The sequence below is a fragment of the Oratosquilla oratoria genome, chromosome 30 (genome assembly GCF_046742065.1).
Source record: "Oratosquilla oratoria isolate Oo_2021 chromosome 30, ASM4674206v1, whole genome shotgun sequence".
NCBI lineage: Eukaryota > Metazoa > Arthropoda > Malacostraca > Stomatopoda > Squillidae > Oratosquilla > Oratosquilla oratoria.
In genome coordinates, this window is record NC_134806.1 from 38994590 (window position 1) to 39013280 (window position 18691).

At 38.9% G+C, this 18691-nt stretch overlaps 1 protein-coding gene across 1 annotated transcript in view; it reads left to right on the forward strand.

Annotated features, from left to right (window-relative positions):
* LOC143041087 (cation-dependent mannose-6-phosphate receptor-like) overlaps window positions 1–18691 on the forward strand; it is an 85525-nt gene that overhangs the window by 41535 nt on the left and 25299 nt on the right. The window contains exons 2-4 of the mRNA XM_076212778.1: window positions 7134–7273; window positions 11377–11493; window positions 14963–15083. Coding sequence (XP_076068893.1) covers window positions 7134–7273; window positions 11377–11493; window positions 14963–15083 — 378 coding nt within the window. The remainder of the gene's footprint in view (window positions 1–7133; window positions 7274–11376; window positions 11494–14962; window positions 15084–18691) is intronic.

Consider the following 18691-nt stretch of genomic DNA (forward strand, 5'->3'; position numbering starts at 1 on the left):
TCGCGTTCTCTCTCTCTCCATCTTTCTCCTCTTATCTCACTTCTCTTCACCTCTTCTCTTTCATGTCGGTCTCTCCTCGCTCTCCATCTCTCCTCACCTCACACCTCGCTTCTCCTCTCACTCTCCCTCCTCTCATCTCAGCTCTAGTCTCACCTCTCTCACTCCCTCTCTCTCTCTCTCTCTCTCTCTCTCTCTCCTATCCTCTCTCTCCATCTTACTCTCTTCCCATCTTTCTGTCTCTTTTTCTCTGCCTCTCTCGCCCCCCCCTCTCTCCCTCCCCTCTCTCCCTCCCTCCCATCCTCCTCTCTCTCTCTTCCTCTTTCTCCTCTTCCTCTCCCTTCTTTCTCTTTCCTCTTTCTTACTTTCTCCTTTTTCTATCCATCTTTCTCGTTCTTTCCATCTCGTTCTCTCCATCTTTCTCCTCTTTCTCTACATCCCTTCTTTTTCTCTCCATCTCACCTCTTTTTCTCCATCTCTTCTTTTTCTCCTCTTTTTCTTTTCTTTCTCCATCACTTTCCTCTTTATTTTTCTCACCTCTCACATCTTTCTCATCTCTTGCTTTTCTCTTTTTTCTCTCCCTCTCTATTCCTCCTCTCTCTCGCTCTGTCTCTCTCTTCTTTCTCTCTCCCTCCCTTTCTCTCCCTTCCACCCTTCCCCCTCTCTCTCTCCCTTTTCTCTCTCTCCTCATTCACTGTCTTCTTTCTCTTTCTCCTCTTTCCATCTCTCACCTCTTTTTCTCCATATTTTTTCTCTCTTCTTTTTCTTTACTCTTTTTTTCCATCACTCTCTTCTTCTTTTTTCTTCCTCACCTCTCAAAACTTTTTTCTCATTCACTTTTCTATCACCTCTTTCGCTATTCTTTTTCATCTCCCTCCCTTTCCACCCTTTCTCTCTCTCTCTCTCTCTCTCTCTCTCTCTCTCTCTCTCTCTCTCTCTCTCTCTATCTTTCGTCTGTTTTTCTCCTCGTCTTTCTCTCTTCCCTCTTTTTCTCTCCCTCTCTTCTCTTCTCTTCTCTCTCACTCACACACACACACGCGATCGTCGAATTAACGGCGAACATTGAAACTCCGGAAAGAAAAGCAATTTTCGTGAATTTCAACGACGAGGGAGTACCTGTGTTGTATTAGTAGGGAAGGGGAAAGCTCGTGGTGTAGTGGGCAGGTGAATAAAAAGGAGAAGGGGAGGGATTATTGAGGAACATGGAAGAAAATGATGAAGGGGCCGAACGGGCTCCGGACGTCAGAAGGAATGTAAACAAGAGATGTGCAGACGACACAGGTGAAGTCGAGGAAACCAGTAAAGGCATAGAAATTAGAAATATAGATAAGAGCAGTGCAACAGAAAGTGGAGATAATTATTTCTGTGGATTTAATGAGGGAGGATTACAAAGGATTACAAAGGCAAAGCATGCCGACAGGAGACCTTTTGATCCATATCTAGGTCGGATGCAAAAAAAAAAAATAAATAAAAAATAAAATAAAATCATATTAATAATAAATTAAAACTATAACAATGTAAATAACAATTAAAATACATAAATAAATGCATTGGTATAGTTGAATAACAAACAAACAGGTAAATAGTAAATGATAATAAATTGACATATAACTAATAATAAATGAAAATCAGACAGTCAAATTATAACAAAACAAAAACAAATAATATAACATAAATTATAATAATTACAGCATCTTACTTAGGTATTTATCTAAATGATTCTTAAAGCTTCGAACTGAACTACATTGCACTACCTGTGCAGGAAGTTTATTCCATTCATTAACTACACGGTTGGCAAAGTTGTTTCTACCTACTTCCAAATTGAATCTATTTCCGGACAGTTTGAGACCATTGTTTCTTGTCTGATTCTCATTCAATGTGAAAAATTTGGTCACTTGTGATGTTGTCAATTCCCTTTAAAATCTTAAAGACCTGTATCAAGTCACCTCCTGAGTCTACGCTTTTTTTAGGGAAAACAGATTCATGTGCTTAAGTCGATTTTCGTATGATTTTATTTTTGATATTTGGAATCAGTTTTGTGGCTCGCCGTTGTACTTTTTCCAGTCTGTCAATGTCTTTAATGAGATTCGGTGACAACCTCCCCCGATTAGCTAGTCTAGAGAAAAAACTAACAAAAATGAACGATTCCTGGGAAGTTAGGTGTAGTTAACTTGCACTGATTACACAAAGAGTTGATGAATTGGAAGAACTAAAGAAGGAGAACCAAAACCTAAATAAATAGAAGAATTAAAAAGACAGTTAAAAGAAGTAAATGGTAAGCATGAGTAATTAAAGATGAATAATAGAGAATAAAAAGTCCATAGCTAAAGAGGTAAGTGGTTGGAAAAAGGTTCAGGAGAATAGCAAAACTGAATTTAGAGAAATATAGTGGAACAACAGATGAGGGAACACACTAAGGACACAGTTATTAAAGCGATGAGAGAGAAGGAGAATATAGTAAGAGACTTAGATAAAAAGAAATGTGTAATTATATTAGGAATGGAAGACAAACATAACCCAAATAGGATTACAAGAGTAAGAGATGAAATAGAGTGAACAAGGTACTAAAAATATTTCAAGAAAGTGAACAGGAAATAGGGAAAGAAATTTAAGAAATGGACTAGGGAAATACAGTATAGACAAGACCAGACCAATAAAGGTTAAATTCAAGGTGAACAGGAAATAGGGAAAGAAATTGAAGAAATATGTAGACTAGGGAAATACAGTATAGACAAGACCAATTAAGGTTAAATTCAGGTCACAAACGACAACAGATAATGTCTTATAAAAAACAGGGAAACTAGCAGAAAGTGAACAGGTATGGATAAAAAGAGATGAATAAAGAGAGGAAGAAAACACAAAAAGAAAGCTAAGGATTAAAAACGAGAACAGAACAGAGACAAAGAGAAGTTCTATTGGAGAGTAGTGGATATAAAAGTGAGGAAATGGTTCATAGCAGAGAAAAACGGAAAGGAAACAGAAAACAGGATGGAGGTAACAGAAAATTAAAAGTGTCCTTCACAAATATAGATGGGTTAGTAACAGGCTTGAATGAACTGAATGATTACCTGAAGGAAAAAGAACCTGACATAATGGGAATTGTGGAGACAAAATTGAAAGGTCCATTACCACCCAACAGTGTAGGACATGGTGTATATAATTATTGGATTAAAAACAGAGAAGTAGAACAAGGTGGTGGAGTTGTGTTCCTGACTAAGAAGTATATAAACGTGAGGAATGTTACATATGGAAAGAATAGAGTGGAAATGATTATGATGGAAATAGAGGACAGGGACAAGAAGAGCAGGAAGTTTGTGGTAAATTATGTGCCTCTTAAAACGGCTTCGTGGGAAGAGATAGAATACAAGAATATGTTAGAAGACACAAGGATAACACTAATTAAGATAATGGAAGATGGAGGAAGAAAAGTTGTAATAGGTGACTTTAATTGTCAAGAAATCTGCTGGGAAGAGATGACAGTGAAAGGTGGAGACGACCTATGGGGAAATGTACACATAGATGATGTGTATAGAATAGGACATTATTCTAAGGAAAGAAATCTACCCCTAAAGATATAAATAAGATCACAAATGTTAGTAGAAGACATATTTGAAAAAGTATGTAAGTTGGCAAAGAGTGAACAATACAATAAGATATGGATAAAAAGAGAAATGAGTATTGAGGAATTAGAAAAAGAGAAGACACTAAGAGATGAAGCCAAGGGAAAAAATGCGAAGAGAATAGAGACCAAAAGCAAGGAATTTTATTGGAGGGTAATCGACATAACTGAGAAAATGGTACATCAGAATGGGCGAAGCAAAAACAAAAAAAGATGGAGAAAGAAAAAAATTAAAAGTGGCCTATACTAACATCGACAGATTAATTTCAGGACTGAATGAACTTAATGATTACCTGTTAGAAGAAAAACCAGACATAATGGGAATTGTGGAAACTAAATTAAGGGGTTCAATACCACCAATTAATGTTGGACAAGGGCTATACAATTACTGGATTAAAAACAGAGACAAGTAACAGGGAGGAGGAATCATGTTCTTGGCCAAGAAAAACTTGAATGTGACAAAAATTACAGAGGGCCAAAGCAATGTAGAACTGATCATGATAAAAGTTGAAGACAAGGACATGAAAAGTAAAAAGTTTTTGGTGACTTGTATGACCCCAAAAATGATTGCTTGGAAAGGAAATGAGCATATGAAAATGCTAGATGATACAAGGCAATCATTAAACGAGATACTAATGGGCAGAGGTACATACATATACCAAAGGCTTTTTCCCCTTACAAGGGAGGTAACCTGGTAATTATGGGGGACTTTAACTGCAGAGAAAATTGTTGGGAGGACATGACAGTGAAAGAAGAAGACTTGTGGGGTAATGTATTACTGGACATGACCATGGAATATTCAATGACACAGTGGGTCAGTGAAAACACCAGATACGGAAACAATGAGGAGCTGTTGAGACGGTTTAATATTTACAACAGAACCTGAAATTATGGATAAAATTGAATACAAGACACCACTTGGAAAGAGTGACCATATACTTATTGAGACTGAACTAAAGGAAGAAATATACATGGAGAGAAATGAAAAGCATAGGAAAGGAAGATTGATGTACAATAAAACGAATTTTGGAAAATTAAAGAAATTCAGAATGCAAATTGGGAAAATTTTTACATGGAAGAGACAAAAGTGGAAGAGAAATGGGATATTTTGGTGGATAATTGTAATGAAGGAATGAATAGGCACATACCAAGACAGAAAGAAGAGAGAGTGTACATTAAATGCAGGTTCAACAAAAGATGCAGTTAAGCAAAAGATAGAAGAGACAGATTAGAAAAGATTAAAAACCTGGAAAATGGCAAATATAAACTGTAGAAATGAGTATGTAAAAGTGCAAAGAGAGGAAAAAAAGGAACAGTGCCAGTTCCTTCTCCATGTCATTGAAGACCACCGTCGGCCCAGCACCTCCTCCGAGGAGACTCTCCCCCGGCCAGCATGGTGACAATGATTGGGGTGGTCTTCTATGATGCCCCCCCCCACACACACACACACCAAGGGGCTAATACTGCATGTGCGCAGTGCAGGGGGACCAGTGGGCTACTGGAGGAAGGAAGATTTTGCCAAAAAAGGGCAGAATATTGCCATAAAGCACTCGAAAAGATGACTTCCCTCACAAAGCTGAAGGTGGAATTACAAAATCGTCATACGCCACCCCTAAATATCACCCGACCATGCTGAAAATTTGCATGCGGTAGTTTCTCAGTACTGTATAATGCAGAATCCCAATAAAGTATGACAAAAATTCCAACTTTTGATTTTTATTGGCACCCTAACCTCCACCCGCCCTTTCCCACCACATTCACCCCCAAGTCTCTAAATCTATCCACTAACAACTTCTCATCCTTAATACTCACCTCCAATTTGCTGCCATCCTTTTCCCTTGTACATTACATCACCTTACTTTTACTCACATTTATCTTCAACTTCCTTCTTTCACACACCTTCCCAAACTCCGTCACTAACTTCCTTAATCCCTCCTCGGATCCTGCTACAAGCAAACAACTGGCTTATCTCTCATTTTTCTCCATTTTCTTTAATCATTTCCAATTTCCTTCCCCTTACCCTTGCATTTACCTCTTGCACCATCCCATCCATGTATAAATTGAACAGCCATGGTGACATGACACATCCCTGACAAAGTCCCACCTTTCCAGTTGCTCTCTCCATTTTTAATTTTATCACAGACTCCACTATTGTAAAAACTCTTAACTACTCAAAACAGCTCTTCTATCCCATATATCTGGAATATCTCCCACAGTGCCTTCCTGTCTACCCTGTCATAAGCCTTTTCCAAATCCATAAAGGCCCAAAAAGCATCCTTTCCTTTTCCTAAAGCTTTCTCACACTGCCTTACTACAAAAATCTGATCCATGCAACCCCTTACCTGTCCTAAACCCACACTGTTCCTCACTAATTACTCCTTCTGTTCATCTAATCTTCAATCAAAATTCTCCCATAAGCCTTCCCAACTACACTCAACAAACTGATCCCTCTGAAACTACTACACTCGCACTTATCCCATTTCCCCTTGTAAAGCAGAACTATACAGGCACTCCTCCAGTCCTCCAGTACTCCACCTTCTTTTAGAAAGCTTTAAACAACCTCACCAACCAGTCCACCATCACTGTACCTCCCTTATTTAGACACTCCATATGACATCCATCTAAGCCAGGTACCTTACCTCTTCTTATTTTAATAACTGCTTTCACCTCCTCTTTTTTCTTATCCTCCATTTTCTTCATTCATTACTGTCATTTTCTTAGCACTTCATACTGTAACAACCTTTCCCTCCATATCCTTCTACACATTTAGCTACTCCCTAAAATATTCTGGTTATCTTCCTCTTACGTCTCTTCCATTATCACCTCCCCATCTGCACTTTTTATCCTCATCTCTATTTGATATGCCTACCCTTCTTCCTGTAATTTCCTTATCAAATTTGTCTTATCTAATTGTCCTTACCCAAAAGAGCAAAGTAAAAAAGCTGTAGTCAAAACAGCAAAAGATAGATGTATATAGTCATGTGATCTGATGCCAGGGTAGCCAGTATTCAAAATTTATATTGAAATTTGAATTATTCACTGTAAAAATTCCTGTATCAGTTTAAATCATCAGGACGTTGTTGCCAAGGCTTGAAAAAAAAAGTTTTATTTATTTTTCATAATTTTTCAATTTTTACCTCTATAAAGTAGATCAGTGGTTCCCAACCCCAGGGTCGCGACCCAAACTAGGGTCGCGAAGGTGTTTTTGAGGGTCGCCAGAGGGTCTTTTTTAACTTTTTTTTTCATTCAAGTTTCAAATGTATTTAAATTCATTGTGCTAGTAAATATAAACTGAACTATAAAAACGAAAGTTTATAAACATTATGCAAGTACGTAGAAATATAACATGAAATGGTTGAATTTATTATTACAATTAGGGTCGCGACTCCAGGCTAAGAGTGGATTTAGGGTCGCAGCCAAAAAAGGTTGGGAAACACTGAAGTAGATTGACATCATCCTTAACACAATGTCCACTCATATATGCTAATAATCATCCTAAATGCCTGTATCATTCCAGTTTGACGGTAGTGGACCCGAAAGGCCTCAAATATGAATTGGTTGTGTGTGGAGATAACAAAAATGTTACAGCAGTACAGTTCAGCAGTAACGGCAAAGTTTCTCTGGGGCTTTCCAATGAAACTTCCATCAGTGCTGGGCGTAAGTAAAAGATATAATGTTGTTTATATTTTTGTGTATACTGAAATGTACTTTGAAAGGTTAACTATTATATTTTATCATTATATATAATTCAAAGGCTTTTTCCCCCTTAAGAGGGAAGTAGCCAAAAAACAAAGGCATAAAAACCACTCCCACCCATACCACCCCCACATATTCCACTCCCATCCACCCCCTTCCCTCCCTCTTATCTTGGCTCCTCCTGGATGATGGGTCATCCCTGCATCTTGCCCACTGCCCTGGGTCAGAAGCAGTATTGCAAGACACAGCACATACTCTATCACCCACCATCCCCCACCCACTCCGCCTTATGCATCACAGCATCATTCATACACAACCATTCTCTATTCACCCCTATCTTCTGTCCTCTTCCGTCCTTCCTCAACAGATATTCCCCTCTTTACCAATGCCACTTTTACCCCATCCATCCATCTCATCCTAGGTTGCCCCCTCAGGTTCACTCCCTCCACATCTGCCTTCCACACCTCATTTACTAATCTTTCTTCACTTATTCTTTCCATGTGTTCAAACCATCCCAACACTTTCATCAACCCTATCTCCCAACTCCCATACCACCCCCATTCTCCTCCTCACCTCGTTTCTCACTCTATCCAGCCTAGTAACCCCTATCATACTTCTAAGGCATTTCATCTCAAACACATTCAAACTCCTCTCTTATGTTCCATGTTTCTGCCCCATACATTACTGTCAGCTCAATCACACCTTCATATAATCTCCTCTTAGCATGCATTCCCAAATGTCTATTTCTCATTACACTTTTTAATCTCCCAAGGCATTTACTCTCTTCTCTCAATGTACATTCTACCTCCACTCCTCCCTTTCCTGCCACATTCACACCCAAGTAACTAAAACTATCCACTTCCTCTAGGTGCTCTCCCTTAATACTCACTTGCAATCTGCTACCACTTCCTCCCTTTGTACATCTCAACACCTTACGTTTACCCACATTTATCTTCAACTTCCTTCTTTTGCACACCTTCCCAAACTCTGTCACTAACTTTCTTAATCCCTCCTCTGATCCTGCTACAAGCACAGTGTTGTCGGCAAACAACAACTGGGTTATCTCCCACTTTTCTCCATTTTCTTTAAAAGTCTCCAACCCCAAATCACTACCCTTGCATTTACCTTTCATACCACCCAATCCATGTATAAATTGAACAGCCAAGGTGACATCACATCCCTGACAAAGTCCCACCTTTACCTCAAACCATTCACTCTCTTCATTTCTGATTCTAACACAAGCTCTTCTACTCTTGTAAAACTCTTGACTGCTCTTAAAAGCTTTCCTCCTATCTCATGTATCTGCAATACCTCCCACAGTGCCTTCCTGTCTACCCTGTTGTAAGTCTTTTCCAAATCTATAAAAGCCCAAAAAGCATCTTTACCTTTCCCTAAAGCTTTCTCATATATCTGTCTTACCACAAAAATCTAATCCACGCAACTCCTACCTGTCCTAAACCCACACTGTTCCTCACCAGTTACTCCCTCTGTTCCTCACCTAATCTTCTCAATCAAGACCCTCCCACAAGCCTTCCCAACTACACTCAACAAGCTGATCCTCTGAAACTACTACACTTGCACTTGTTCCCTGTTCCCTTGTAAAGTGGAACTATACAAGCATTCCTCCAGTCCTCCGGCACTCTATCCTCTCTTAAACAAACATTAAATAACCTCACCAGTTAGTCCACCATCACTGTATCTTCTATTTTTAGACATTCTGCATGACACCCATCCAACCCAGGTGCCTTACCTGCTCTCATCATCTTAACAACTGCCTTCACCTCATCTTTCCTTATTTCTCCTCCATTTTCCCACTGCAACTACCTTTCCCTCCCTATCCACCTTCACAGTTAGCAGTTCCCTAAAATACTCTGCCCATCTTCCTCTTACTACCTTCTCTTCCATTATCATCTCTCCATCTGCACCTTTTACCTTTTCTTCTCTACTTGATTCACCTCCTCTTCCTTTCTTAATTTCTTTCCAAAACATCTTTTTATTTAAAATTTTTGTCATACTCTTACCCCATTTCACATCTGCTCTCCTCTTTGCCTCCTTTATCTTATGCTTTACTTCTCTTTTCTTTGTACCCCTTGTATGATTATCTTGTCCTATTTTGTAACCAATCTATGAAAGCTTACTTCTTCTCTTCTACAATCTTCTTTGCTTCATCATCCCACCACTCACTACCCTTCTTTCTATTTCCTCCTGCCCTCCTTGTTCTACACACCATCTTTTCACACCTTATGAATCCCTCTTTGAACCATACCCATTCCTCCACTCCCTCCCACTCCTATCTCAGCTTCTTATTGTACTCTTCCTTTTCTTTCTCATTTAAGCAGTTCACTTTAAGCACCTCCCTACCTTCTGCCTTTTTCCTCTTTCTCCATTTATCCTCCACTCTCAACATACCTTCCTAAAAATGATCAGATATTCCCCCACTCTCTCCCCTTAGAACATGTACAACCTTAATTCTTCCTACTATACTCCCATTTACCACTATATAGTCCATTAACACTCTACCACCCTCCCATTCACCACCCTCTCCCATGTGTACTTATGCTTGACTTTCTTCTTAAACACTGTATTTGCTATCATCAATTCTCTAGACACATCTCCACCATCAAGTCTCCACTATGATTTTTTCCTGGAACTCCACACTTCCGAATCACTCTGTCTATTGATTCATTTCCTACCCTAGCATTAAGTCTCCCAATACCACTACATTGACATTTCTCCCTAATCCCTCTATGCACTCATTTAAATCTATCCAAAAAGCCTCCCTTTCCTCAACACTCTTCTCACTACCAGGCCCATATGCACCCACAAACACTCACATCTCCCTTCCCAGTTTCACCTTCACATTAACAATGAAGAAACCTCCTTCCACTCCACTACACACTTATCTCATCACTTACTAGTTTAGCCACAACCTTCTCTCCGTCTTCCTCTCTTCACTCCTGACATCTTCCCAACTACACTCCCAAACTCAAACTCGCCCCTCCGTTTCAACTTACAGGTAGTTTCACTCAGTGCCAACACACCCATCTTTCTCACAAATATACTGCCTATCTCTTCCCCTTTACACTCATCTGTACCACATCCACGCACATTAAAAGACCTAAACCTTAGGGTACTTGTTGGAAAACTACTCCCAGACCCTCTTATGCCTTTACTTTTTTTTTTAGGAATGTCCCCTTCAGGGCTACAGGGAGAAAGGATGCCTAATCCTATCCCATCCCATTATTGTCACCTCATACGACTCAAGTGGGAAGGTTTGGTGGCAGTATTCTTTTCCCCCACCACAGGATTCGACGAAATGAGAAAATGAATACTCAGAGAAATGATACAAGACATTAACAAGACTGGGGGGGACAAAATAAAAGAGGGACAATTGCAGTATAATAAAGTATCATCATTTCTCTAGAGATTTCCTCAACCACACACAAAATGATGTGTGGCTCTTGTCCATAGGGACACCCCATATAGACCCTAAATTATCAGCTGCATGCTACTTAGCAGCTTTTAACCTCACAATAACATGCAGCCAATACCCCAGACGGGGATCATTATAATGAAACTCATTTTTTCATAATTTGTTTAAAATTATTAAGTTTTTAGTGTGTGCCACTTCTGCTGATCCAGTGTTAATTTTTTTCTGGAACTATTTCAAAAGTTGAGTTTCTTAACTCTCGCCAGATAAGACCACATTTCTTCCTTGAGTGAGCCAATTTGGTGAGTGTTGCCAATTACCTAGCAGTCATAAGTCTCCTGCAAGAAAGACCTACTGGAGTAATGGATTGATTGATTGATATGCAAATCTTTCCTATGGAATAATGATAACTGTTACCTCAAGTTTCACTGATTGGAAACCTACAGGCCTACAGTAGCTGACAGCTGACCTCAGGCTCTCCCATAAATCTCTCTAGAAAGGAATATTGAACTCTTTCTGTGTAATGGTAGCGTGGGACTGTTTGCATGTTACCAGTTTATAGTAATACAGTGGAACCTTGGTGTACAAATATCCCTCATTTTGAGTAATGTTGTAATATTTTATGTTTTTGCAGATAAATGGTTTATGACAACACATTATGGTGGAGACCCATATAAGGAGGGGAACTGCAAAAGCCAGAAGAGATTGATCCACTTCATGTTTGTATGTGACGCATTGAAGAGTAAGGCAAGTCAGCAATCTCCCAAGATTTATCAGACACTAACTGCTATATACATTGTTCAGTTCATTTATATTATGCTTTTTCTTTGTCAAATTAAAATGGTATATATCATATCTTAGAGTTAATCAAAATTAGGTTCTATACAAATTTCCAAAAAGGTGCATTTGAGAATTTGGGAAGGATTGTGCTTCAAAAGTATATTCCCCTGGAAGTTTATAGAGAGAGAAGGACTAAAAGACCATGAAGGAATCCCCCAAGGAGCAATACATACACTTATACATATACATACATACATACATATACCAAAGGCTTTTTTCAACCTGACAAGGGAGGTAGCCAAAAAAACAAAGGCATAAAAACTATTCCCACCCATTCCATCCCCAGTACACTCCACTCCCTTCTGCCCTCTACCCTCCCTCTTATCTTGGCACATCCTGGATGACGGGTCATCCCTGCATCTTGTCCACTGCCCTGGATCAGAACCAGTGTTGCAAGACACAGCACATCCTTAAATACTTCTAATTTCCTGCCATCCTCTCCACTTGTACATTTCATCACCTTTTACCCACATTTATCTTCAACTTCCTCCTTTTGCACACCTTCCTAAACTCCATCACTAACTTCCTTAATCCCTCCTCTGATCCTGCTACAAACACAGTGTCATCAGCAAACAACAACTGGCATATCTCCCATATTACTCCATTTTCTTTAACCATCTCCAGTACCTGCCCATTACCCTTGCATTTAATCCTGTACCACCCCATCCATGTACACATTGAACAGTCATGGTAACATGACTTATCCTTGTTGCAGTCTTACTTTTACCTCAGAGGCTCTACCACTCCCATAAAAACTCCTGACTGCCCTTAACAGCTTTCTTCCAATCCTATCTGTAAAACCTCCCACAGTGCCTTCCAGTCTACCCTGTCATAAGCCTTTTCCAAATCCATAAATGCCCAAAAAACATCCTTACCTTTTCCTAAAGCTTTCTCACATATCTGCCTTACCACAGAAATCTGATCCACACAACCTCTACCTTTTCCTAAACACACTCTGTTCCTCATCCTATTCTTCTCCTAATACTCTCAAAACTCTCCCATAAGCCTTCCCAACTACATTCAATAAACTGATCCCTCTGAAACAACTACTCACACGTGTCCCCTTTTCCCTTGTAAACCAGAACTATACAGGTATTTCTCCATTCTTCTGGCACTTTACCCTTCCTTAGACATACATTAAACAACCTTGCTAGCCAATCCACTATTACCATACCTCCCTCCCTCAGACACTGCATGACGCCCATCTAACCCAGGTTCCTTACCTGTTCTCATAATTTTCAGAGCTACTTGTACCTCATCTTTTCTTATTTCTCCTCCATTTACTCCCCATCACCATTTTCTTAGAATCTCCCTCTGCTACTACCAATTCCTCCTTATCCTCCTCCATATTCAACAGCTCTAAAATACTCTGCCCACCTTTCCCTTACCACCTCTGCTTCTGTTAACATCTATCCATCTGTACTTTTTACCTTTTCTTCTCTACATGACTTGCCTCCCCTTCCTTTCTTGATTTCCTTCCCAAACATCTTACTATTGCTTTCAAAAATTTTGTCATACTCCTCCCCATTTTACATCTCTCCTTTTTGCCTCTTTTATCTTATGTTTTGCTTATCTTATTTTTTCTTTATATCTCTCGTATGTTTCACTTGTCCTGCTTTGCAACCAGTCTCAGAATGCTCGCTTCTTCTCTTCTACAATTTTGTTTGCTTCATCATTCCATCACTCACTGCCCTTCCTTCTATTCCCTCCCATCCTCCTTGCTCCATATACCATCTTTGCACAGTTTGTCACTCCCTCCTTGAAACACCCCTATTCCTCCTCCACTCCTACCTCTTCTCAATCTTTCACCACCTCCCACACTTCTCTCATTTTCTCCTTATACTCCTGCTCATTCTCCTAATTTCAACAGTATACTCCAAGCACCTCCCTACTTTCTGCACTTCCTCCATCTCCACCTATCCTCCACTCTCAACATACCTTCCACCAAAAAATTACCTGTTATTCCCTCACTCTTTCCCTGAAGAACATGGACATCTAGAAGTGTTCATACTCCCTACTCTTTTCCTGGTTACCACTACATAGTCCATTAATGTCTTATCAACCATCCTTCCATCCACCACCCTCTCTCATATGTACTTATGCATAACTTTTTTCCATAAGTACTGTGTTAGCTATCATCAACTCTTTCTAAACACATCTCCACAAATAACTCTTCACTATGAATTTTACCTGGCACTGTACACTTCTAACCACTCCATCTATCGGTTTATCCCCTACCCAAGCATTGATATATCCCAGTACCACTATATTGACATTCTAAGCACTCATTTAAATCCCTTTCCATTACACTCTTCCTCACTACTCAGTCTATATGTGCTTACAAAGACCCACATCTCCCTTCCCAGTTTCACCTTCATCCTTATTAACCTTGAAGAAACCTCCTTCCACTCTTAGTAGAGCCACCCCTTTGCTCCCTTGTCTTCTCACAACCAACACCCTCCCTACTACACTCTCAAACTCAAAATCACCCTTCCCTTTCAATTTAGTTTCACTCAATGTAAACACTTCAATCTTCCTTCTTACAAACATAATGTGCATCAGTACCACACCCATGCACATTAAAAGACCCAAACTTCAGGATTCTGTTTGCAAAACTCCCAGACCCTCTTATGTATTGGCTTCTTGCAAGAATGTACCCTTCAGGGTTACAGAGAGCAGGATGCCTAGTCCCATCACTCTGTCCTGTTTTAGCTGCCTTTATTACCCAAGTGGGAAGACTCGGTGGTAGTATTCTTTCTTCCCCCTACCACAGATGATAAAGTAAAAAATGGAAATATATACATACATACATACATACATATACCAAGGCTTTTTCCCCCTTACTAGGGAGGTAGCCAAAAAGGAAAAGGCATAAAATCATTCCCACTCATTCCATCCCTGAAAACACTCCACCCTCCCTCCCATCTTAGCACCTCCTAGATGACGGGTCATCCCTGCACAGATGACCCGTCATCTAGGAAATATATACTCAAAGAAATAATACAGGACAGTACTAAAAGGGGATAGGACAGCATAATGGAGGGACAGTTGCAGTATAATAAAGTAGCATAATTTCTCTATGAGTAGAGATTTCCTATAACATAGACAAAATTATATATGGCTGTGGTCCATAGAGGCACCCCATATAGTCCCTAAAGTATTGGCAGCATGATGTTGTGCAAATTATGTTGCACAATAACATGCACCCTCATACAGATTCATAAATTCAGACTATACAAGGACTTGAAATTAAAATTTAATTTGTTTTATTTTCAGTACCCTCAAAATTCTAATGTAGAATATAAATGGTTGTTTAATTATTACAAATAATCCTTTGGTTTTGAGAAAACAAAATAATTTGTTTTAACCTTGACAGCCAGAGGCTCAGTTTATTAGAGAGGGGAAGCATAAAGGTGGATGTTCCTACATGGTGGAAGTGAGTCATCCCGACCTGTGTGATCCAGAGGCTGGTCTGAGTGGTTCTGCGATATTCTTCCTCCTGTGAGTGTTACTTTATTTTGTTGATGGATCCCTGTACATTTTAGGACTAAGTTATGATTTTATATTCTCATTAAGCAATGAAAAGTATTATATTTATAAAAATTTGGTTGGTATACAATACATATTCTTTCCATGTGCCTAAACCATCCCAATATTAATTCATCAGCCCTATCTGCCAGCTCCCTTTCAACCCCTGCTCTCCTCACCTCATTTCTCACTCTCCATCCACTTAACGCCCACTATATTTCTCAAATGCTGCATCTCAAACACATTTAAATTTCTCCATTTCAGCCTCCCTTAAATTCCAAGTCAGTCCCATACATTGTCATAGGTAAATCGTACCTTCATGCAATCTTCCATTTACACCCATCCCCGATACCCTTTCCTCTTGGCACTTTTAATTCCCCTATGACATTTACTTGCTTCCCTCATTCCATAATTTACCTTCACCCCTACTCTTCCAATCCCTGCTACATGTGACCTTAAATACATATATATACCAAAGGCTCTTTCCCCCTAACAATGGAGGTAGCCAAAAAACAGATAAAATCCACTCCCACCCATATATTATATATATATATGTGTGTGTGTGAGTGTGTGTGTGTGTGTGTATTTACCTAGTTGTATTTTACGAGAAGGGGAGCTATGCTCATGGTGACCTGTTTTTGTATCTGGCAAGTATGTGTGAGTAAATTTTGACGCAGCCCGAAGGGATTTCTCCCCGTCCTCTCCTTATATGCAAAGGGGGACGGAGAGGGGGGGTCGCCAATTAAATGAAGCGGCCTTGCTGTGGATGTACTGTGTCTTGCGACACTGCTTCTGACCCAGGGCGGTGGGCGGGGTGCAGGGATGACCCGTCATCCAGGAGGTGCTCAGATGAGAGGAAGGGTGGGAGGGGTGTGGAGTGTATTTGGGGATGAAATGGGTGGGAGTGTTTTTATGCCTTTCCCTTTTTGGCTACCTCCCTTGGAAGGGGGAAAAAGCCTTGGTATATGTATGTATGTATGTATTGTGTTTGCACACACTATTTTTTCATCCAATTTGTTCCATATATCTGTCACTGTGTGGGAAGCTGTTCTATTTCAGGTCTCTTCTGTAGTTGTCCTTTATTAGTTTCATTGCATGTCCTCTTGTTTTTCCTCTGTCCCTCTTTATTAAGTCCTCTCTATCAAGGCATTCTTTTCCTTTCATAATTCTGTAGACAGTTAGTAGGTCCCCTCATTCTCTTCTTTGTTCCAGGGTGTGTATTTACCTAGTTGTATTTTACGGGAAGGGGAGCTATGCTCGTGGGGTCCCGTCTTCATATCTCATTTTATCTAAACTATTTTTAAATTCATGTATTGTTTTTGCACACACCACTTTCTCATCTAACTTGTTCCAACTGTCTATTACTCTGTGAGGAAAGCTGTTCTTTTTCAAATCTCTTCAATAGCTGTCTTTTTTTATTTTCTTTCCGTGTCCTCTTGTATTTCTGTCATCCCATTTTATCAGATTCTCTCTATCAGTAATTTCCATGCCTTTCATGATTCTGTAAATAGCTATCAAATCTCCTCTCTCTCTTCTTTGCTCTAGTGTCTGTAGTTCAAGTTTTTCTAGTCTCTCTTCATATGATAGTTTTGAGAGTGTTGGTGCCAATTTTGTAATTGCTCTTTGTATTCTTTCAAGTTTTTTTATACATTTTTTTGTACTTGGTGACCATATCATTGCTGCATATTCCAATCTTGGTCTTATCAGGGTGATTAGGATTTTCTTCACCATTTCTTCATCCAGGTATGTGAATGCAACTTTGATTGTTCTTATTAAATTACAAGTTTCTCCAAAAATCTTATTTATATGTTTCTCAGGTGACATATTATTCATAACAATGACTCCCAGGTCCTTCTCATTTTCTACTTTTTTTATTCCTTCTTCTCCCAAATTATATGATCCTGTTATTCTGTTTTTGCTTTTTACAAATTCCATTATACTACACTTTTTTGTATTGAACTCCATCTCCCACTTCCTACTCCATTCCTGTACTTTATATTGATATATCTGTAGTGATTCACAATCTTCTTCTGTTTTCACTCTTTTTAGTAGTTTTGCATCATCTGCAAAGAAGCTCATATAGCTTTCAATTCCTTCATCCATATCATTAATATATATAGCAAACATTATTGGGGCCAGTACTGTTCCCTGCGGAACACCGCTTATTACTTTATCCCATTTTGAGTGCTGGTCTCTTATCACTACTCTCATTTTTCTTTCTTGCAAAAAGTCTTCCATCCAATTTAGCAGTTTGCCCTGTATTCCTCCTTCAGTTTCTAATTTCTTAAGCAACTTCTTATGTGGTACTTTGTCAAAAGCTTTCTTTAGGTCTAGAAATGCACAGTCCGCCCATCCATCTCTTTCTTGTATTATATCTATTAGCCTTGAATAGAAACATATTAAATTGGTGACGCATGATCGTCCTTGTCTGAATCCAAATTGCCTTGGATTTAACACTTTGTTTTTTTCTAAATATTTTACCCATCTACTTTTGATAATTCTTTCACAAATTTTTGCTATTGTACTTGTTAGAGAGACTGGTCTATAGTTGGTAGGTTCTTCTTTATTTCCCCCTTTATATATAGGTACTATATTTGCTTTTTTCCAATCTTCTGGAACTTTTCCTTCTTTCAAGGAACTGTTTAGTATGCTATGTATTTTGTCTGCCAGTTCATTCCTGCATTCTTTCAGAATCCAGTTTGCTATTTCATCTGGTCCATGCGATTTTCTGACATCAAGATTACTCAAGTGTGTCAATATTTCATTCTTTGTTACTTCTATTTCTTCCATAGGGGGGACTTTCTCTTTCCATTCAATCTCTTCAGGTTGTATGTTCTCCCTTGTAAACACTGATTTAAAATGTTTGTTCATAATTTCCGCCATTTCCATTTCCTCAGTGTATTCAACTCCTCCTTGTCTTAATTTCTCCAAGTCTTGTTTGTTTTTCAGTTTATTGTTTACAAATCTGTAGAATAGTTTTGGTTGATCTTTACACTTTTCTATGACATCTTTTTCATATTTTCTCTTCCTCTCTGCACGTTTGTACATATTCATTTCTATAACCGGTATATATTTTCCATTTTTCAGGTCTTCTGTCTTTTTTCCATCTGGTCCAGGCTTTGTCTCTTTTGTCTTTTAACTCCCTACAACTTTTGTTGTACCAGCATTTTACATATTCTTTTTCTTGTTTTTGTCTTGGGACATACTTTTCCACTCCTTTTTTGTAAATTTTTGTCAAAATATTCCATTTCTCTTCCACTGTTGTTTCTTCTTTGTATATTTCTGCCCAGTTTTCTTGTTGAAAGAATTCTCTTATTTTATCAAAGTTTTTTTCATACATCATTCTTTCTTTTCTATATTGTTCATTTCTTTTCATATATTTCTCCTCATTAAGTTCCAGTTCAATCAATATGTGGTCACTTTTACTTATTGGTGTTTTATATTCAATCTTGTCCACTATTCTAGGTTCAGATGTAATTATTAAGTCTAGTCTCGATGGTTCTTCATTTCTATACCTAGTGTTCTCCTGTATCCATTGTGTCATTGTATGGTCAGTAATCATCTCAAGTAGAGCGTTTCCC